General features: G+C 47.5%; 1 protein-coding gene across 4 annotated transcripts; it reads right to left on the bottom strand.

Annotated features, from left to right (window-relative positions):
- Window positions 1-2303: 2303 nt before the first annotated feature.
- LOC139233739 (uncharacterized) lies at window positions 2304-20290 on the bottom strand. Of its 4 annotated transcripts, none has more exons than XM_070864203.1 (10): window positions 20194-20290; window positions 12514-12915; window positions 11398-11862; window positions 11141-11233; window positions 10732-10851; window positions 10600-10621; window positions 10468-10502; window positions 10191-10377; window positions 3684-3718; window positions 2304-3594 (listed from the first exon to the last, which is right to left on the bottom strand). In XM_070864203.1, exons 1-10 carry the CDS (start codon window positions 20246-20248, stop codon window positions 3329-3331), a joined length of 1680 nt encoding a protein of 559 aa, XP_070720304.1. In that variant the 5' UTR covers window positions 20249-20290; the 3' UTR covers window positions 2304-3328. The 4 variants fall into 4 exon arrangements, with proteins under 4 accessions (XP_070720304.1, XP_070720307.1, XP_070720305.1 ...); XM_070864206.1 differs by having other exon boundaries at window positions 2304-3453; XM_070864204.1 differs by having other exon boundaries at window positions 10738-10851.
- Window positions 20291-22431: the final 2141 nt, after the last annotated feature.

Here is a 22431-nt window from a genome sequence, read left to right as displayed (position 1 = left end):
TTACCATCTCATTTTTGACCATCGTCCCTTTTCTCTCTTAATCTCTCCTGCCTTCCACCCTATCACAGACCTTCCCTTTTGTTGTTTCCTCCCCTCCACCTGCACTTCCTTAAGAATCTGTTACATCTCGAACTTTTCCAGTTCTGACGAAGGGTCACAGACCCGAAACGTCAACTCTGTTTCTCTCTGACCCGCTGAGATTTCCAGCATTTTCAGTTTTGAAACAGAATGTAATTGGTCAGGAACAAAGTGTGTTCCTTGGTTACTTTGGGGGTCAGTGAGCAATAATAGACAGAAAGTTTTCCTGTGGTGTAATCCCGGCCACAGGAGAGAACTCCAGAGCTTAGTGCCTTGGCAGTTGAAGGCACGGCCACCAATGGTTGAGAGATTGAAATAGGGGATTTCTAAGATAGAGCAACTTGTACATGGTCTACGGAGTAGGATGAAGACAGAAAAGAAAAAAGCTAGAAAGAAAGACAGACAGACTTGTATTTATAGCTCGCCTTGCCTGACCTCAGGGCATCTCAAACCGCTCTGCAGCCAACGAAGTACCATTTCTAAGTGTAGTCACTGTTGTAATGTACGGAACACGACAGCCAAATTGCATGCAGCAAGGTCTGACAAACAGCAATGTGATAATGACCAGATCCTCTGTCTTTAGTTATTTTGATTGAAATAAGTGTTGGCTAGGACATCGGGAGAACTCCCCTGCTCTTCTTTGAAATAGTGCAGTGGGATCTTTCGCATCCACCTGAGAGGGCAGACGGGACCTCAGTTTCACGTCTCATCCGAAAGACGGCACCTCAGACAGTGAAAGAGTCCATTCAGCCCATCGTGCCTGTGCCCGTGGGTTGAAAGAGCTATCCAATTTGTTCCCATAGCCCTGCAGATTTGAAATATGGTTCCCAACCAATCCCGGTGGGAGTTCTAGAGGCCCTTTTGATGCTCGCTCGTGAATTTGAGTTGGGTGGACTTCAGGTATCCAATGGGTGGGAGATTGTTTTTAATCTTCTTCAGCCAACTATTCGGATTTGCAGTGGGAACAGAAATCACCTCCTGGTGCCTGAAGTAAAAATTTTGCTGCGGGAGGAGTAACGGTGATAAGGAGAGCGAGACTGGCCCGTGAGTGACCCGACAGCGGGGCCATCAATCCACCCACTCCTGCTCCTATTTCTTATGTCAGTAATCGGTTAGTGACGGCCGAATGCGCTTCCTGTCTGGGAGCAAAGGTCGCGGACTGCGCTTCCTGTCCAGGATCAAAGGTAAGCAAGGGGTCAGGGAAAAAAATAGCAACTCATGATTTGTATAGCAAACCTCATGATTTTTAAGAGTTCATCGTTTGATTTATGCGACAGTGCGGTTGGCATTTCTGCTCACACCCGCTTCTACTAACAAGCTGTAAATAGCTGAGCCTTTTAGACTTGCTCCCATCAATTAAAATTTCCAATCATCACACGCTTCCTTCCATTTCCGTACTGAGTTCGTTTGGATTTGCTACACACCAGTCCTTGCGTGTGGTGCTCATATTGCAAATGGCACCCATTGTTTCAGAGATCGTGCTGAAGCCAAGGGCTGGACAATGAGGCAAATGCCAGGGTTATGAGGGTTAATTCACTGACTCTGTCCCCTCCCACCCCCTCCCCCCCAACCTGCCGTCAGAGTGAGCTCTGCTTCAAGGAGACACAATGGAGCAGAGGGTCACAGAGCTAACCCCTGACCCGTTTGAGCATGGCTGCCCTCAAGGAGTGTGGGATTGGTGACTCTCGCGTGAAAGTCCTTTTATCTTACTGATAGACATGTATTGTTCAACATTTCAACATTGAAATGTTTTATGCTTTTAAAAATACTCTTTAGCGATCTGCTGGGGGCTGACAATTTATACCAAACTTTCTCTTACACAATCATGAACTTCCCTCAGCGTCCTCATAAATTTGCTTCCACTCCCCCTCCCACCCACTCCCCCCACACCCTCCTCACTCCCACTCCCCCCACTCCACCCTCCCATTCCCCCTAGCCTATCATTCTCCACTGCCCCTTCCCTCACACCCTCTTCACTCCCCACTCTCCCTCCCACTCCCCCTTCCCTCCCACTCCCCACTGCCCACTCACTCCTCCCTCCTAATCCCCTCAAACCCTCCTCACTCCCACTCTCCCCACACCCCCTACCTCCTCCCACTTCCCCTTGAGTCTAAATGCAGTGTCTTCACTGAGATCAGTTCATTCATTCAATTAGTTTGCCATAAAATTCCTGCTGGACAGATGACACAGCTCGTCATTTAGTTATAATTTTTAAACAGTGTTTATTGAATGACTTCCAATCACACAAGTTCCATTTTGCGTATTACACACCAGCGATGCGTTGTTCTATCTAAGCAGAGTCCAAGGGGATGAAGTTGCTCTTCGCCAGCAGTGTGAAGCTCATCGCGAATCGAGCGCACGTTTCACACCGAGCCCGAATTTCATTTCCATCAAAGTCGAAACTGGCGAGGACCAATTTCACGTCGAATGTGTTACAGTTATATTCTTCAACCGTGGGTTCCCATCGCCCTCGTCCGGTGTCGGTGAGAGTGGAAACTCACATTGAGTCTGTCTCCGTGTTCTGTGTCGGTCGCCACAAAAACTCAGAACAAACCGAGAAAGGCAAGGAGCTGCCACCAGCGGCTTTATATCATTTGTGAAACATTGGGAGAAGATATCTCCACACACAATCCTGCGCTTCAAGCAGCTTCAATGTTACAATCTGTGAAAACGCACTTGTGTTCAACGAGCGTCGGTTGTCCACCTGTATTCTGCGTGGTTTCCCTTCCCTCAAAATTAATGAATGAATTGAAAGACTTGCATTTATCGAGTGCCTTTCATGACCTCTGGAGATCACAAAGCACTTTACAGCGAATTAAGTATTTTTTGAAGTTTAGTCACTGTTGTAATTTAGGAAAAGTGGCAGCTAATTTGCACACAGCAAGGTCCCACAAACAGCAATGTGATAATGGCCGGTTTGGATCCTGGAATAAGTGGTAGGCCCCTTATTAGCATATTCAAAGGAGCCTAACGCCTACATCAGGGACTCCTCTACAGGCCCAAACCAATATGGCATCAAACATGTTTCCGACACTACTCGGGCATGGTGGGTTGGCCTCCTAAATTGGACCTCTTTTGCACCCATGATCCATCCAGAAATCCAGTGCAACAATGTCGAATTCTCCCCCACCCTGGGGGTCTGCAGTGGGAAAGTGTTCAATACCCAGTGTAAAATATATATTTTAAAATCTAGTACCACAATGAGTTTAACCAAGTTATCCGTTGCCTTTCTCCCATTACTCAATCACATTCAGGCTTCCTCTATTTTAGCATAAATAGGATTTTCTTCCATCTCTAACGGGCCAGGTTGTGGATCATCTTCCTCCAGCCGAGACCTTGTCTCCGTGTCTCCTGGGCTCCCTGTCCCCGGGCAACCTATCAAAGAATAAGTCTGCTCATTAGACAGAGCAACGGGATCCTCCTTACTGTCCTCTTTGGGCTGCGATTGGCCGTCTGGTTTGAGTTCAATGGCTAAAGAGGTTTCAACCTGCGGTATATGGTCCGTGCGGTCACTGCCTAGAAATTAAGAGGAGATCGCGTTTGATGGGTTTCACTTCCATGTGGGGACAGATAATGAAAGATACTGAAAGATTGCCACGACTTACATTTTACTGCCTGGATTTCAGTTTTGCCGTCATCACTGGGAAAACAGAAAATTAAATGTGTGAAAAATGAGTAACATATGATTCAAACAATATTAAACAGCTGTAAGTGGAAACTACATTCAGTCACTTTCTCCCCACTGGCCTGGATTTCAGTCTAACCCAGCCTGAAATTCCCTCATTCATTTTCCCTGATTCTGTCTGTCACTCTCTGACTGTCACTCTCTGACTGTCACTCTCTGTCTGTCACTCTGTCTGTCACTCTCTGTCTGTCACTCTCTGACTGTCACTCTCTGACTGTCACTCTCTGTCTGTCACTCTGTCTGTCACTCTCTGTCTCTCACTCTCTGTCTGTCACTCTCTGACTCTCGGATTGTCTCACCAATTCTCTTTCACTCTGTTTCTTTCTTTTTCTCTCCATCTGTCTCTCTCTCGCACGGTCTCTCTCCCTGTCTCTCTCTCTGTCTCTCTCTACCTGTCTCCTTCTCTCTCTCGCTCTGAGTCTCTCTGTGTCTCTGTCTCTCTCTGCCTGTCTCTCTCTCTCTTTCTCGCTGTTTCTATCTGTCTCCGTCTCTCTCTTTCTGTCTCTCTCTCTGCCTATCACCGTCTCTCCCTGTCTCTCTCTATGCCTCTCTCTCTGTTGCTCTCTCTGTCTCTGTCTCTGTCTCTCCCTCTCTCTCTCTCTCGCTCTCTCGCTGTTTCTCTCTGACTGTCTCCGTCTCTCTCTCTCTCTCTCACTGTCTCTCTTTGCCTGTCTTTCTCTCTCTCTCTCTCTCGCTCTCTCAGACTCTCTCTTTGTCTCCGTCTCTTTCTGTCTCTCTCTGCCTGTCTCACTGTCTCTCGCTGTCTCTCTCTGCCTGTCTCTGTCTCTCTCTTCCTGTCTCACTGACTCTCTCTCTCTCTCTCGCTGTCTCTCTGCCTGTCTCCGTCTCTCTCTCTGCCTGCCTCCGTCTCTCTCTGTCTCTCTCTGCCTGTCTCACTGTCTCTCTCTCTCTCTCTCTCTCTCTCTCGCTGCCTCTCTGTCTGTCTCCGTCTCTCTCTCTCACTCTCTCTCTCACTCTCTCTCTCTCTCTCGCTGTCTCTCTCTCTGTCTCTCTCTCTCTGTCTCTGCTGGTCTTGCTGTTTCTCTCTCTGTCTCTGTTTCTCGCTCTCTGTCTGTTATTCGATCCCCGTCTCACTGTCTATCTCCATCTCTATTGTATAGGGTTAATCACATAAAGTTAATTATGATATTTAGTCATTTACAGTGTGTTTCTGCTCCATGCTTCGTGGATTGTTGTTGCTATAGAGAGAGAGAGAGGGAAGCGATCTTGAGATGCACACCAGCTTATTATGAGACTGTCGGCGCCTCGAGATCTCATGCTTTGTGGACAAGCAGCCGGGGCATTACAGATTAGGAGTTGGCCATAAGCCACATGCACCCATGTTTTGTTTAATAGTATAAAGGAGCGGCACTGTCCCTTAGCTCTTCGAACTTCACCTTGGACCGCGATTCGCGAGCGGTGCCGGGACCCCCAAGGCTCCTGACCAGCCTTCGCTGCAGAGTTCCCGACAGGCCGAAGGCCATGAACGTTGTTGCATCTTATCATACTTCTCTTTTCTTCGTAAACTTTTTAATTAATATTTATTTTCCCTCAGTAAACGGTATTTTATTCTTTACTTCATTTGTCTTGTCTATTATTTAACATTCACCCAGATCCCGAACCTGGATCTATTATTATCGATCCAAAACACTGTCTCTCTTTCTCTTTCTCTCTTTGTGTTGCTCTCTGTCTGTCTCTCTCTGTCTCTCTCTGTCTCTCTGTGTCTCTGTTACTGTCTCCATATCTCTCTTTATCTCTCTGAGTCTGCTATGTAAGCTGTCCTCTCTGCAAAGAGTGTTCAGCCTCCTGTACCATGTGGGAACTCAGGGACACTTCCGGTGTCCCTGACGACTACGTGTGTGGGAAGTGTGTCCACCTCAAGCTCCTGACGGTCCGTGTTACGGAATTGGAGCTGAGGGTGGATTCACTCTGGAGCATCCACGATGCTGAGAATGACGTGAGTATCACGTGTAGTGAGTTGGTCTTACCTCAGGGAAAGGGTCCACAGCCAGATAAGGAATGGAAGACCAGCAGGAAGAGTAGTGCAAGGAAGGTAGTGCAGGGGTCCCCTGCGGTCATCCCCCTGCAAAACAGATACACCGTTTTGAGTACTGTTGAGGGGAATGACTCATCAGGGGAGGGCAGCAGCAGCCAAGTTCATGGCACTGTGGCTGGCTCTGCTGCACAGGAGGGCAAGAAAAAGAGCGGGACAGCAATAGTGATAGGGGATTCAATGGTGAGGGGAATAGATAGGCGTTTCTGCGGCCGCGACCGAGACTCCAGGATGGTATGTTGCCTCCCTGGTGCAAGGGTCAAGGATGTCTCGGAGCGGGTGCAGGACATTCTGAAATGGGAGGGAGAACAGCCAGTTGTCGTGGTGCACATTGGTACCAATGACATAGGTTAAAAAAAGGGATGAGGTCCTACGAAATGAATTTAAGGAGCTAGGAGCTAAATTAAAAAGTAGGACCTCAAAAGTAGTAATCTCGGGATTGCTACCAGTGCCACGTGATAGTCAGAGTAGGAATCGCAGGATAGCACAGATGAATACGTGGCTTGAGCAGTGGTGCAGCAGGGAGGGATTCAAATTCCTGGGACATTGGGACCGGTTCTGGGGGAGGTGGGACCAGTACAAACCGGACGGTCTGCACCTGGGCAGGACCGGAGCCAATGTCCTAGGGGGAGTGTTTGCTAGTGCTGTTGGGGAGGATTTAAACTAATATGGCAGGGGGATGGGAACCAATGCAGGGAGACAGAGGGAAACAAAAAGGAGGCAAAAGCAAAAGACAGAAAGGAGATGAGGAAAAGTGGAGGGCAGAAAAACCCAAGGCAAAGAACAAAAAGGGCCACTGTACAGCAAAATTCTAAAAGGACAAAGGGTGTTAAAAAAACAAGCCTGAAGGCTTTGTGTCTTAATGCAAGGAGTATCCGCAATAAGGTGGATGAATTAATTGTGCAAATAGATGTTAACAAATATGATGTGATTGGGATTACGGAGACCTGGCTCCAGGATGATCAGGGCTGGGAACTCAACATTCAGGGTTATTCAACATTCAGGAAGGATAGAATAAAAGGAAAAGGAGGTGGGGTAGCATTGCTGGTTAAAGAGGAGATTAATGCAATAGTTAGGAAAGACATTAGCTTGGATGATGTGGAATCTATATGGGTAGAGCTGCAGAACACCAAAGGGCAAAGAACGTTAGTAGGAGTTGTGTACAGACCTCCAAACAGTAATAGGGATGTTGGGGAGGGCATCAAACAGGAAATTAGGGGAGCATGCAATAAAGGTGTAGCAATTATAATGGGTGACTTTAATATGCACATAAATTGGGCTAGCCAAACTGGAAGCAATACGGTGGAGGAGGATTTCCTGGAGTGCATAAAGGATGGTTTTCTAGACCAATATGTTGAGGAACCAACTAGGGGGGAGGCCATCTTAGACTGGGTGTTGTGTAATGAGAGAGGATTAATTAGCAATCTCATTGTGCGAGGCCCCTTGGGGAAGAGTGACCATAATATGGTGGAATTCTGCATTAGGATGGAGAATGAAACAGTTAATTCAGAGACCATGGTCCAGAAATTAAAGAAGGGTAACTTTGAAGGTATGAGGCGTGAATTGGCTAGGATAGATTGGCGAATGATACTTAGGGGGTTGACTGTGGATGGGCAATAGCAGACATTTAGAGACCGCATGGATGAATTACAACAATTGTACATTCCTGTCTGGCGTAAAAATAAAAAAGGGAAGGTGGCTCAACCGTGGCTATCTAGGGAAATCAGGGATAGTATTAAAGCCAAGGAAGTGGCATACAAATTGGTCAGAAATAGCAGCGAACCCGGAGACTGGGAGAAATTTAGAACTCAGCAGAGGAGGACAAAGGGTTTGATTAGGGCAGGGAAAATGGAGTACGAGAAGAAGCTTGCAGGGAACATTAAGGCGGATTGCAAAAGTTTCTATAGGTATGTAAAGAGAAAAAGGTTAGTAAAGACAAACGTAGGTCCCCTGCAGTCAGAATCAGGGGAAGTCATAACGGGGAACAAAGAAATGGCAGACCAATTGAACAAGTACTTTGGTTCGGTATTCACTAAGGAGGATACAAACAACCTTCCGGATATAAAAGGGGTCAGAGGGTCTAGTAAGGAGGGGGAACTGAGGGAAATCTTTATTAGTCGGGAAATTGTGTTGGGGAAATTGATGGAATTGAAGGCCGATAAATCCCCAGGGCCTGATGGACTGCATCCCAGAGTACTTAAGGAGGTGGCCTTGGAAATAGCGGATGCATTGACAGTCATTTTCCAACATTCCATTGACTCTGGATCAGTTCCTATGGAGTGGAGGGTAGCCAATGTAACCCCACTTTTTAAAAAAGGAGGGAGAGAGAAAACAGGGAATTATAGACCGGTCAGCCTGACCTCAGTTGTGGGTAAAATGATGGAATCAATTATTAAGGATGTCATAGCAGTGCATCTGGAAAATGGTGACATGATAGGTCCAAGTCAGCATGGATTTGTGAAAGGGAAATCATGCTTGACAAATCTTCTGGAATTTTTTGAGGATGTTTCCAGTAAAGTGGACAAAGGAGAACCAGTTGATGTGGTATATTTGGACTTTCAGAAGGCTTTCAACAAGGTCCCACACAAGAGATTAATGTGCAAAGTTAAAACACATGGGATTGGGGGTAGTGTGCTGACGTGGATTGAGAACTGGTTGTCAGACAGGAAGCAAAGAGTAGGAGTAAACGGGTACTTTTCAGAATGGCAGGCAGTGACTAGTGGGGTGCCGCAAGGTTCTGTGCTGGGGCCCCAGCTGTTTACATTGTACATTAATGATTTAGACGAGGGGATTAAATGCAGTATCTCCAAATTTGCGGATGACACTAAGTTGGGTGGCAGTGTGAGCTGCGAGGAGGATGCTATTAGGCTGCAGAGTGACTTGGATAGGTTAGGTGAGTGGGCAAATGCATGGCAGATGAAGTATAATGTGGATAAATGTGAGGTTATCCACTTTGGTGGTAAAAACAGAGAGACAGACTATTATCTGAATGGTGACAGATTCGGAAAAGGGAAGGTGCAACGAGACCTGGGTGTCATGGTACATCAGTCATTGAAGGTTGGCATGCAGGTACAGCAGGCGGTTAAGAAAGCAAATGGAATGTTGGCCTTTCATAGCGAGGGGATTTGAATACAGGGGCAGGGAGGTGTTGCTACAGTTGTACAGGGCCTTGGTGAGGCCACACCTGGAGTATTGTGTACAGTTTTGGTCTCTTAACCTGAGGAAGGACATTCTTGCTATTGAGGGAGTGCAGCGAAGATTCACCAGACTGATTCCCGGGATGGCGGGACTGACCTATCAAGAAAGACTGGATCAACTGGGCTTGTATTCACTGGAGTTCAGAAGAATGAGAGGGGACCTCATGGAAACGTTTAAAATTCTGACGGGTTTAGACAGGTTAGATGCAGGAAGAATGTTCCCAATGTTGGGGAAGTCCAGAACCAGGGGTCACAGTCTGAGGATAAGGGGTAAGCCATTTAGGACCGAGATGAGGAGAAACTTCTTCACCCAGAGAGTGGTGAACCTGTGGAATTCTCTACCACAGAAAGTAGTTGAGGCCAATTCACTTAATATATTCAAAAGGGAGTTAGATGAAGTCCTTACTACTCGGGGGATCAAGGGTTATGGCGAGAAAGCAGGAAGGGGGTACTGAAGTTTCATGTTCAGCCATGAACTCATTGAATGGCGGTGCAGGCTAGAAGGGCTGAATGGCCTGCTCCTGCACCTATTTTCTATGTTTCTATGTTTCTAATCCAATTCCTTGCCTAAAACTACCAATCATTCAGTAAAATATTTGGACGAAATTGATCATTATGGTCACATATGCCAAAATATTGTTCTGAGAGAGTTTAAAAAAAAAAGATAACTTCATAAGGGCACAGTGATGTTTTTCTGATAGTGCTCCTTTATTCCAATATCAGGTCAGTCTCTGTCTGAATCTATCACTGTCTGTCTCTGTCTCTGTCTTTCTCTGTCTCTTTCTTTCTCTCACATTTTCTCTCAGGGTCCTTGATGATATTAATTTGGTCATCTCGATCCAGTTTGCAGCTCATGTGAGCCACAGTACAAAACTACCTCTAAATTGGCCCTTCCACTCAAACAGGACATGAGGTGTGAGAAGTGAAGATGTCTGACCTCTCTCCTGACCTTGGAGTTGAGGAACATTGTTGGGACAGTCCAGAGGGAGTTTTACGCTGTGCCTAATCTGGAGTGCTCCAAGTGATACTGTGTGGCCAAAGTTGAAAAGTAACCCATTTGCCAGCATGGGCTCCCCTCACCTTCATTACATTAACAATCTTCTAACCCTCCATCCTAAAACAAAGTTGTGGTCAGTGTTGACCGTAGCCGAGGGGTGACAGCTGTCACTCTGCTTACCCTTTGACCATTGACTCCTCGATCAAACAGTACACATGCTCTGTAGAGTCAATGTTTGGGCCAGTGCTCTCCATTCCTTCACCAGGCCTTGGCTGGCTCGACGGCGTTGGAACTCTTGTCACCGAATACGCAACAGGCTCGTTGTCATCGCTCTGATCCTTCCTGGGAACCACAGAGTACGGGAAACCTGGACAGAAGGGCGGGAACACCATGCTTTTAGTTTCAACTCTCAAAGGGCCAGGATCGGAAGAGTTGGCCAGCAATTCTAGTCACTTACATTCAGCCACTTGTGTCAGCTGCACATCACCGGCCCTACAGTTAGCAAAGAAAAGTAACCTGTAAATGTTCCATTAAATGAGCAAAATTATACAGAAAGTCTGCCGAAATACTGATCAAATCCCATCCCTACCTGGGTCCTGGTGCTGAGGATCCTTCACAACACATGCCGTAAGATGGGAAAGATAAATGTAAGAATCTATGTAAGGAATCTGCTCTTACAATTTTATAGATTTAGATCAAACATTTTAACGCTCTTGCTTACCTTTACCTTTGGCAGATTGTCGTTTCCTTCGGCAAACTACCCCAATAATGCAAACTATCCCAACAATGCAAATGAGTACAATCAGACACACTATGGCTACGTTCACAGTGATGGCAGGGTCTGGAAATGCAGAGGAGAAGCAACATTAAGTTCAGTTTGTGCAATGCCGTCTTATATGTACAGCTGATCACACTGGTTACCTGGGCCGAGGAAGATACTTTTCCGGTTACAATCTGGAAAAGTGCAATTGCGAAGGAAGAAAATCGAACCAACGTCTAATGGGTACAAAACTAGACAATTGATTTGGAATCTCACATATGGGACATTGCCTGAAAGAATTATTTATATTATTTATATTGAATTATTGATATTAAATGGTTCACATCATATTCTGGATTGTATCACTTACTATGAGTTATGCTGCTGGTCACTAAAGATATTCCAAATGTTGAGGTGGGAGTGTCTGAAGATTTCCCGCTGCTCATTACACTGTTTACCTGGGCTGAGGAACATACTTTTCTGGTTACAATCTAGAATAGTGCAATGGCAAAGGAAGAAAATCGAAGCAACTTCTAAAGGGTACAAACTGGACAATGGACCTGGAATCTCACAGCTTGAATTATTGATATTAAATGTTCACATCATGTTCTAGATTGCATCACTTACTTTGAGTATTTGTATAAGTTATGTTGCTGGTCTCTGAGGAGTTTGAGGTGGCAGAGTCTGAAATTTCTGCACTGGGCTCCGTCACAAGGGAGATGTTTGCTGCAATCTTCCAGACAGATTTCCCTGAATCCTGACTGTGTACAGCACAGAGATACCTCCCAGTGTCCACCAGGCCCGCTGAGTGAATAGTAAGGTTGTGAGACTGGCGGCTAACCAAAGGATTGTGTGAGCTTTGGTTAGAGATTATTTGTGACGACTCTCTATCCACACAACAGAGTGGGTTAGAATATGGCCCCTGAGAGTCAATGGAAACAGAGTGCAGACACTTATTGACGTTTCCAGATCTGAACCAAAACAGATTGAAGGCGAGTAGTTTTCTATTCTGAAACTGGCAGGGTAAAGTCACATTCTCTCCTTCTGACACTGTCAGCGACAAGGAGTTTTCTTCAATAGAAGATATATTAGCTGAAAATATAAACAAGATTGAAAAGAATATTTGTTAATATAATAATCTCTAGTGTGGTACTTTATCAAAGAATTTCCTAAAGACCATGTACACTCATCATCATAGGCAGTCCCTCCAATCGAGGATGACTTGCTTCCACGTCAAAAAGTTCACGGGTGTTTCAATGAAGGACCTAATATTGCAGGTCCGAACTACACTGTGAAGGATGGAAGATTCCTGTGCGTCGATTTTAATGTGTGCTGGCGGTTGCACACCAACCGCCACACTGGCTTGGCAGAGCTAGGTCTTATACACTAGGTCATGTACACTACATCCACTGCATTCCCCCACTTACCATGTCTGTTACCTCCTGGACAGTTTGAAACCCGTGCCAGCTACTTCTCACTATTTACTCTTTATCTGCATACGCGGTATTTTCATCTTAATAAAGGCTCTAACATTTTCCCAATGACAGCTATCCGCACTAAAACCTCCTCCAGTACCTCCCCAACGCCTCCAAAAATCTCCCCTAATGTCTCACCTAATACCTTACATTATATGTTCTCGCAATACCTTGCCGATCACTCCCCCGATACTTCCCGAATATCTTCCTCGATCCCTCCCCCGATTCTGCCCCGTTCCCTCCCGCGATATTGCCCCAGTGCACCTACCATCCTGGGTTATCACAAAGAACAAGTCGTGGTTTTCACATCCCGACTGTGACAGTGTGAGCCAGGACGGACACTCCAATGCCCCTCCTTCTGTGGAATCCTGAACCATGAAGGTAAACACCATCGAGTTAATCGTCTTCACAGCGAATGTCAGAGACTCTGTTTGGTCGTCATGTAATTTGCATTTTGTACACTCTGGCTCACTGTATCCTTTTCTTCCCTGAGGACCGATATTTTCATCACATGGCTTCTCGTTCTTTGGGTGCTGACATTTTATTTCACCCATTCCTGACCCGGGATCACTGGAGCTGCACAAGGTTACTTTATTCCCAGCACCGGTGGGCACGTTGCATTGCAGAGTGGTGACATCTCCTGGTCCTCGGAAGAAGAGATAAGTGGATCCTGCGGGGAAAGGGCAGAATGGGATAGAGATAGAGACAGGAAAGCTCATTAAACAGTCAACGTGAAACAAAGCCTCTCACAGGAAATTAAGGAATCGTGATTTTTTTTTTGCAGTCAATACACTGTTGGTCAAAACCCCAGTTACACTTAATCTAACAAGGCTTAACATTTCATGGAGTGTTTAACAGCAAAATTAGCGTGGGAAAGCTGCACTGATTTCACTGATTGCCGGCAATACGGGGTGGGGTCGGTGGTAGGGGATCCACAGCGTCGCCTGTGTCAGAGTGTTGAATGACTGACCGCAACGTCAGGATTTCCGCGTTTAGATGCGCAACATCCTGAAGTTCGGGTCAGTTTCAGAGAGAATGATTGTAAATGCTGACAGTTTGGTCCGGGCGGTCCTCCGCTCCAGCAGGGGACAAGCCCGCCGCGTGAAGGCAGGTCTAACCTCAACGGTAAGTATGAAGACCTGCAATAAAAGGTAAGTGCAGTTCTTTTCTTTATTTCTTTTGCAGGGATTCAGGTGGATGGGGTCCGCTGAAGGATTTCTAGTGTTTTTTTAATTTTGTGAAAATGTTTAATTTTATCAGTTCCGCCCTCGTACTTAGCTGAGGATTGCATTTGCCGCCGAGAATGGGAACTACCTCCCGCTGCCGCCCAGATTCAGGGCGTAAGTCCCATTTTTGCCGCCGGGCGGTCTTTCCAAGATTTTTCCATGAAACTTCCGGCCAAAGTACCGTCAGGATCTCAGCGGTCCTTTGGGCAGAACTTAGCTTCCACCAATTCCAGGGCCTTAGAGTACAGGTGCAGCATTGAGAATCCGGAGTCCAGAATCCGGAATGTTCCGGAATCCAGACTCCAGGACGATTGGTGGTAGGGTTGTCCAGAATCCGTAAAATGTTCCGGAAATTTGGACTCGATGACCCTGCCCACCTCGGGGCCCCGTTGCTGCCCAACCTTGGGCCTCGCTACAGCTCACCCAGCCCCGCTCACCTCAACGTCGCTGCCCTTACCTCGGGGTCTCCTCGCCAACCTACCCGATGATGATCTCCTCGGCGGGGCTCATCTGACGATATCATCCTCGGCGGGGACCACCCGACAACAACCTTCCGGCAGAGCCCCGCCCGACAACATCCTTGGCAGTGGGGCCAGGCGGCCCGAACAGCTTCTTGGTGGGAATCCACCACCGCGCCCCCTCCGCCCCCCTTTCAGATGTTCCGAAATCCGGAAATACTCAAACCTGGGCGTGGGTGTTTCCGGATTCGTGATGTCAGAAAGCAAATTGAAAGTCCAGAAAAACCCAGAATCCGGAATGGCCTCGGTCCCGAGAGTTTCGGGTCTTAGGCGCTGCACCTGTTCTGCGTACAGTTCTGGTCGCCATATTATAAAAAGGATATGGAAGCACTGGAGAGGGTTCAGAGAAGATTTACAAGGATGATATCAGAAATGCGAGGGTATACACATGAGGAAAGGATGAAAAGGCTAGGTCTCTTTTATCATGAAAAAAGAGGGCTGAGGGGTGACCTAACAGAGGTCTTTAAAACGATGAGAGATTTTGATAGAGTGGATACGGAGACAATGTAACCTGGCGATCTGTATGTCCCACCTTGCAGACTGACACACTCTGTAAAAAGTTAGATTTTACTCTTTGCAGAAGAAATTGGCCCACAACAAAAGGGAGGCAACTCGGACAGGAGGAGGCATGCCCAATCTGCATCCACTGACACCCTTGGAACAGAGGGTAGCTGCTATGATGAGTGGTACATGGAGAAAAGCAATCAGTACAGCACAAGCTGGGCCTGCACACGAGGAAGAGGGTAAGTCCTGAAAATGCATCGTGGCCCTTTAAATCAACCTGCTGCCTAACCTGCTATGTGTGAGAGTACTCATGCCATCCATCCGGCCCCCTCCCTTGCTGTTAAACATTTGACTGTTCTGATGTATTTTGCAGAACATGATGATGATGATGATGTTGATGATGATGACGATGACCGTGCTGCTGCTTCCAACCCTGAGGATCCTGAGGGTACAGAACAAGGACCAGTACAACCAGATGTGGATGAACCAGACTGGATGATGGCAGCGATGACTGAAATGTCTGCAGGGGAGAGCTTCCAATTTAATGTTTGAGCCCCCATCAAGGGGCATCAGAGTTTCAACCCCTAGCATAGGTCTTGGTTCCACCTTCCATGGTTTTGCTTCCGATGTTGCGGGTCCCAGTGGTGCTGCTGGTATAATGCAGCTTTCTACAGTCAGTGCACTACCGTCCGAGCCTGCTCCTCCCTCTCGCATAGGTTCTGGCTCCATCTACTATGGTTTTGATTCCGACGCTGCGGGTCCCAGTGCTGCTGCTGATATCATGGAGCAGTTTATACTCATTCGTCCAACATCCCAGCCCATGGCTCGCACTCGAGTGCTGTTGTCTGGAACACCGAGCGCCCCACCATCCCAGCCCGAGCCTCTCTCTCTAGTACTGCCGTCTGGAACACAGAGCGTCCTACCGTTCCAGCCCGAGCCTCTCCCTCTAGTTCTGCCGTCTGCAACACAGAGCATTCCAGCATTCCAACCCGAGCCTCTCCCTCTAGTTCTGCCGTCTGCAACACAGAGCATCCCAGCATTTCAACCCGAGTCTCTCCCTCTAGTTCTGCCGTCTGGAACACAGAGCATCCCAGCATTTCAACCCGAGTCTCTCCCTCTAGTTCTGCCGTCTGGAACACAGAGCGTCCCACAGTCCCAGCCCGCGCCTCCCTGTGTAGTGGTGCCGCTTGCAACACAGAGCGTCCCACTGTCCGTGCCCGCGCCTCCCAGTGTAGTGGTGCCACGAGGCAGACCCAGGCAGAGGAGAAGGAGATTGGAGACACGCTCTCCTGAGATGCAGCATGCAACAGATGCGGCTCAGGTTGTGGCGTTGGGTATGGAGACCAATGAGCTTACCCGATCACTCATCGGTGGCGTCAGTGCAGTGGGTGAAGAGTTGTCGGTCCTGACAGGAGAAATAGCAGTAATGGCACGGGAACTTAGGGAGGGAATGTCCGAGGGAGTGCAATCAACAGCACAGGCCGTCGGGGGGGCATGCAAATGACGGCACAGGCCGTCAGGGAGGGCCTGGTTGAGGTAGCTGCTGCAATAAGGGCACACAGCCCGGCCAATCAAATGACACCCCTATGAGGAAGTGAACATTCACTGAGATATGGATGAGACATGGATGCAGCCTTTCTTTGCTGCTTTTGTTCTTGTTCTTGATGTAGCTGTAGTAGCGTTTTTCAAATTGAAATTGTTTTGTAAGTTTTGTAATTTTACAACTTATAAGTGATCTCAGGGTTTTCAAGTGATCTTTTAGTGTAAATGCTCTCACATTCTGTAACTTATTTAATTTTGCATCTAAAAAGTGATCTTGAAGTTTAAGTGATCTTAAGAGTAAGATTTTTCACATTGCGATTGTTTTGTAACTTTTGTAACTTTACAAGTTTATAAGTGACCATAAAGTTTTTAAGTGATCTTCAAGAGTCATATTAAAAAGTATAGTTTGATACAACAAATATTTTATTACAGTGACGTTAACTTTTCAATAAAATATTTTTTCATTAAAACTTCCATTAAATGTTCCATTAACACAACACAACGTCGGAACAACTGCAAAGAATAAACATGTCCATGTGCAAAAGTGGTCACAGAACCCTCAGGCATCAGTAGTTGAAGCGTTCACGGATGAGCTGCTGGCACAAGGCTCGAGCAATCGTTAAAGGAGCACGATGGACAGCCCTCCTCCAACCTCGTGCTCCGGCATCAGGCACTTGCATGCTTTCCTGATCGTCGTCATCATCCTCATCCTGCTCTTCCATAATACTATCATCAGGTACTGGACCCTCACGTGGGTCTTCTGGTTCCATTACCAGCTCCTGCTGCCTCATGATGGCTAAGTTATGAAGCATGCAGCACACAACAGTGAAGTGACCGACAATCTGAGGAGAGTATAGCAACTGTCCTCCGGAATGGTCCAGGCATCCGAAACGCTGTTTCAATATGCCAATGGATCTCTCAATGATGATGCGTGTCGCAATGTGCGCCATGTTGTATTGACGGTCAGCTTCTGTCCGTATCATGCGTAGGGGTGTCATGAGCCAGATGGTCAGGCCGTACCCTTTGTCTCCCAGTAGCCAGCTCTGCCCTTCTGGCTGCTGCTCAAACATGTCAGATAGAACGCTGTCGCGTAGGATGAACGCATCGTGGGTGCTGCCAGGGTATCTCGCATCGACTGACATGATGCGCTGCTTGTCGTCACACACGAGCTGCACATTGATAGAGTGGAAACCTTTCCTATTTCGGTACTGCTCAGAATCCTCCACAGGTGCTCGCAAGGCTATGTGGGTACAATCAATGCAGCCCTGTACCTTTGGGAAGCCAGCAATCCTGAAGAAGCCCACAGCCCTCTCATGGATCGCTTGTGCGGTCATTGGGAAATTGATGGTCATTCCTCCGCGCATACAGTGCAGCCGTGACCTGGTAAATGCAGGCATGTATTGCACGTTGAGAGATGGCACACACATCTCCAGTTGTAGCCTGAAACGATCCCGAGGCATAGAAAGAAAGTGCAGCTGTTACCTTCACTGCAACAGACAGGGCAGTTGGCAGTCTGCTTTTGGGCTGCAAATCTGCTCTCACCATATCACAGATCTCAGTGAACGCAGCCTTTTCACACAATCAGCCTCGCTCATGTCCAGGTACGAGCGCCTGGCTCGATATTGTTGACGTGGGTAAGATCTCCTGCCCAGCAACCTACGGGTTACGATGTTCCTGGTGCAGTGAGCTCTAATCAATTCTCTCCTATGCAGTGAATTGATGGCAAACCATTGCATAATACGTGGTGTTGACAATGCAGCACCCATTCTGCAAATTTAAGTATAAAACTGTCTATGTGGCTGCCTCTCCCTGGCCAAATGGCCTCAGTCCCCTCACAGCTCGAAAGCTGCTGCTGTATCTTCGGCTGCCATCGAGCCACTGACGCCGCCCCTATCGTGTGGCCGAATGGCCTCAACCCCCTTCGAAAGCTGCGTGCGTGTTGATTCTTCGGCTGCCGGCCAGCCACTAACGGAATGAAGGCCTGCCTGAAGCACCACAGCTCAGCTCGAAGGCTGCTTGTTGCTGCTGTGGGGGCTGCCGTCGAGACACTGACACCACCCCTGCCTGTCTCCAACATGAAAGGCCTGCCTGAAGGTTGCTGCTGTTTCACACAGGTCGGAACATGGATTATTTAATCTTTTCTTTGCTTATAAATTTTTATTCAGGTTGGATTTATTTGTATAATATTTGTATAAGTATAACTAACATAGAAAATAGGTGCAGGAGTAGGCCATTCGGCCCTTCTAGCCTGCACCGCCATTCAATGAGTTCATGGCTGAAGGATTGATTGTGGAATTTAATGACTTCCCTTCCCCCCCCTCTCCCCCCCCCGCCCTCGTTCCCTACGCCGAATTTGTAACCTACGCCTGATTTTCTAAAGTGTAGACAAGGTTTTTTCGAACGTACAAAAATCTTCAATTACTCCATTCTACTTTAGTTTGGAGTAAGTTTTCACTGCCTAAACTTTGAAAACTGGCGTAAGTGGCCGGACACACCCCCTTTTGAAAAAAAAATTCTGTTCCAAAGTGAAACTGTTCTAACTGACTAGAACTGGAACAAACTAAATGCAGAGAATTCAAATTTCTAAGATATTCCATTCTAAACCAGTTGCTCCAAAAAAACAGGAGCAACTCAACTGAAACTTGGCCCCACTGACCCAGGTGTGTCTGTACTATAGATCACTATTACGCCAGAGCTCGAATAAACACCAAACCACATCTCCCAGTCAGACTCGGTTGTAACTCAGCCGTGTCTAAGATCATGCGTAACTGACCTGACAGGGGAGTAACCATGACCCCAAAGTGGTTCTCCCTGGATCAGGAAGGTGGTGCTCCTATGCTTTTTGGAAATAGGAGGTGGGTGGGGTGGATTGACCCATCCACCTCCACGGAGGTGTGTGGGGGGCCTGACCCATCCACCTCCATGGCACGAACCTGGTATTGCAGTACTTCCAGGAACGGTGCAGTGGCTCTAGACCTTTTGGCTAAGAGTATTGGCGCAGAGTGATCCTTGATGTGTGCAAAGTGACCTCTGGCGTTTGTGATTTGACAAAGAATTGGAAAGATTGGCAACGAAAAATGTAAAAAAAACTCAGCCGTGTTTGGACTGAGGTTAGGGGCAGACGTCACTTATCATTTGAGGAACAGAATCTGTCGGCAGACCGCCCATATTACACAGAGTCTGTTTAGAAACAAATTGCAGAGTATGGTTACAAATCCCCCTTTACACAGTGTCGGTTTCCATTTCCTTACAGAACAATCGCGGAATGGGCGGTCTGTAATGTACAGAAAGCCCTGAGCTGCTCCATTTTGCCAGTGGTGCTGATTTCGAGCCCTGGTCCGAGTGGTGTCGTGGGCCCCGCCCAGTGTGGTCTCCACCCTTTAATGGTGTGAGGCTCGGCTGAGTCATCAAATATAATTGTTACTTTCGAGTTCCCAATGATCGAGCCTGAGCATAAAATCTTACACAGAATTACATGGAATGTTCGGCACAGAAACAGGCCATTCGGCCCAACTGCTCCATGCCGCATTTATGCTCTGCACGGACTTCCCACCCCCTCTCTCCATTAAAGCCCATCAGCAAATCCTTCTAACTCTTCTAAATCTTCCACTATTTCATTCCTAGAGTGAGATATGATTCTGTTGTAAGGGAAATTGGGATAGGATCAGCACTGTTCTTGTATTTCATCCCTGCACTGTTTTAAGACAGGAGTTGAACCAAAGACGTTTGCAGCACAGAAGGAGGCAATTGGGCCCATCGTGCCAGTGCTGGCTCTTTGCCAGAGCAAACCCATTGCCTCGCTCTCCCCACAGCCCCAAATCTTCCTCTGCTTCAAATGTTTTCCAGTTTTCCTTCAAAAGATGAAAATGTCTCTGCGTCAACCACTCCCTGTGGCAAAACAAACCTCTGTGTAAAAAATGTTCTCCTAATCTGTCTCCTCACTCTCTTAGTGCCAATTTTAAACTGACCACCCATGATTAAACCGTGTTAAAATGACCCAGCAACAACTGTCATATGAGTACATTAAACATCCGCGTGAAAGCAGCACTGATGGCAATCAATATCCTTCAATCCTTATATTTCTGCGTTCAGGTACAGGTAGAAACTGATATTTCCAGATAAACATGTTGAAGATTAGTTGAAAGTATGGATCCTTACCTACAACATGTTGGAACAGAAGGAAAAGACCCACAAACAGAGCACCAAGCGCCATTTCACGTTCCTAGCTGGTTCAGAAGCTGGGTGCCTCTTTCACCATCACATTCTGGTCAGTGAGAGAAACAGAGAAGTGATGAAAGAGGAAATCCTCGTCCTCTTTTAACAACTCAACCACACTAAAAACGACTTGTATTTATATAACACCTTTTATTGTGTTCCTAACACAGATGAGGCTGCACACAGGGAGGTTAAAGTGATCTCAGTCTTTAATCAGATACTCCAGAGTGAGGAACAGGCCTTCGGGGCCGGCTTATAGACAGTGCTCCCAAGGGATGCTGGGATCCCTTGGGACTTCAGGGGATGAGCTCCGTGGTGGTGGAACATGGGAGTGCATGTTTTACAGATACACAACATCACTCCCCACCCAAAGTCAAAGTGAAAACTATTTACTAGGTGAGGCGGTTGGGAGCCTTTCTTTCCTTGGTGGACCGCCTTGGTACAAATGTCTGTTCTGGTGTGTTGGCTGTGCCCTCGCTGGGCTGGCGCAAATCCTGACCGTGCCATCACTTTTGAGTACTGGAACAATCGGGCTGGCCCACTCGCTGAATTCCACTGGGGAGATGATGCCCTCGCGTTGCAGCCTGTCCAGCTTGATTTCCACTCTCTCTCTCATCATGTGAGGTACCGCTCGCGCCTTGTGGTGAATGGGTCCTGCCTCTGGGACCAAATGGATCCGCACCTTCACCCCGGAAAAGTTTCCAATGCCTGGCTGAAAAAGGGAAGGAAATTTGTTAAGAACCTGGGTACATGAGGCCTCATTGACATGTGATAGCGCTCGGATATCATTCCAGTTCCAGCGGATTTTGCCCAGCTAGCTCCTTCCAAGCAGTGTGGGGCCATCGCCCGGGACAATCCAGAGTGGCAGTTCGTGCACCGTGCCCTCGTAGGTGACCTTGACCATGGCGCTGCCCAGGACAGTGATAAGCTCTTTGGTGTACGTTCTCAGTTTCGTGTGGATGGGGCTCAGGGCTGGTCTGAATGCTTTGTTGCGCCACAGTCTCTCAAACATCTTTTTGCTCACGATAGATTGGCTAGCACCAGTGTCCAGTTCTATGGCTACGGGTAAGGCATTCAATTTTACGTTTAGCATTATAGGTGGACATTTTGTTGAAAATGTGTGCACCCCATGTACTTCAGCATCTACCTCCTCTCTCTGAGGCTCGAAATTGCTTTGACCCACCATGGACTGATCTTCCTCTGCCACGTGGTGGTTAGCAGGTTTTGCAGAGCTTGCAAGCTCATTGGAGGTGCCCCATTGTTCCATAGCTCTTGCAAACATACCCTTTGAAGTGGCATGAATAGGCTGAATGGAAGCCTCCACAACGCCAACAAGGTGTGAATTGCCTTGCATTCATCCTTTGTTGGGGACTCTGAGTCATCTGGGTCACCTGAGGCCTGCTGGCAGTTGCAGACTCGTGGGTTCTGCCCTGTACATTTCTGCTCGCAAACACAGTTGCAGTTAATTTATGAACATTGCTAGCACTTGTGTGCTGAGAGATTTGTTTGGTGTTATCACTGGTGGACATAAACGTCTGTGCTATCGCAATGGCCTTACTGAGGGTCAGTGTCTCTAAGTCAAAAGTTTTCATAGGATGGTCTCGTGGCCAATGCCCAGTACAAAAAGGTCTCTGAGCATTTGCTCCAGGTAGCCATCAAACTCACATTGTCCTGCAAGTGACCTTAGCTTGGCGACGTAGCTCGCCACTTCCTGACCTTCAGATCACTGGCACGTGTAGAACCGATACCTCGCCATCAGCACACTCTCGCTCAGGTTAAGATGCTCCCAAACCAGTGTACACAGCTCGTCATATGACTTATCTGTGGGTTTCACCAGAGCCAGAAGATTCCTCATGAGGCTGTAGGTCGGTGCCCCGCAGACCATGAGGAGGACCGCTCTCCTTTTTGCAGCGCTTCCTTCTCCGTCCAGCTCGTTGGCTACAAAGTACTGGTCTAGCCATTCGACATAGGCTTCCCAGTCCTCACCCTCCGAGAACTTCTCCAGGATGCCCACAGTTTGTTGCATCTTTGCGTTGGATTCGTATTCTCATCACCAGTTCTTATGTTCCTATTATGAGGCTGCACACAGGGAGGTTAAAGTAACAGTGACCTCAGTCTTTAATCAGACACTCCAGAGTGAGGAACAAGCCTTAGGGGCCGGCTTATATAGAGTGTTCCCAA

Source organism: Pristiophorus japonicus, chromosome 21, assembly GCF_044704955.1.
Source record: "Pristiophorus japonicus isolate sPriJap1 chromosome 21, sPriJap1.hap1, whole genome shotgun sequence".
NCBI classification, from domain to species: domain Eukaryota; kingdom Metazoa; phylum Chordata; class Chondrichthyes; family Pristiophoridae; genus Pristiophorus; species Pristiophorus japonicus.
The sequence above is the reverse complement of the archived record's forward strand: the minus strand, read 5'-3'. Positions and strand labels throughout refer to the sequence as shown.

What these genes read in the sequence shown, in the direction of transcription:
- LOC139233739 (XM_070864203.1), bottom strand. Translation starts at nt 20,248, where the DNA reads ATGGCGCTTGGTGCTCTGTTTGTGGGTCTTTTCCTTCTGTTCCAACAT. An exon ending in AACTTATACAAATACTCAAA is followed by an intron (nt 11,234 to 11,397) that starts GTAAGTGATGCA and finishes TATGTTCCTCAG; the next exon opens with CCCAGGTAAACAGTGTAATG. An exon ending in ACAATCTGCCAAAGGTAAAG is followed by an intron (nt 10,622 to 10,731) that starts GTAAGCAAGAGC and finishes TGTGTTGTGAAG; the next exon opens with GATCCTCAGCACCAGGACCC.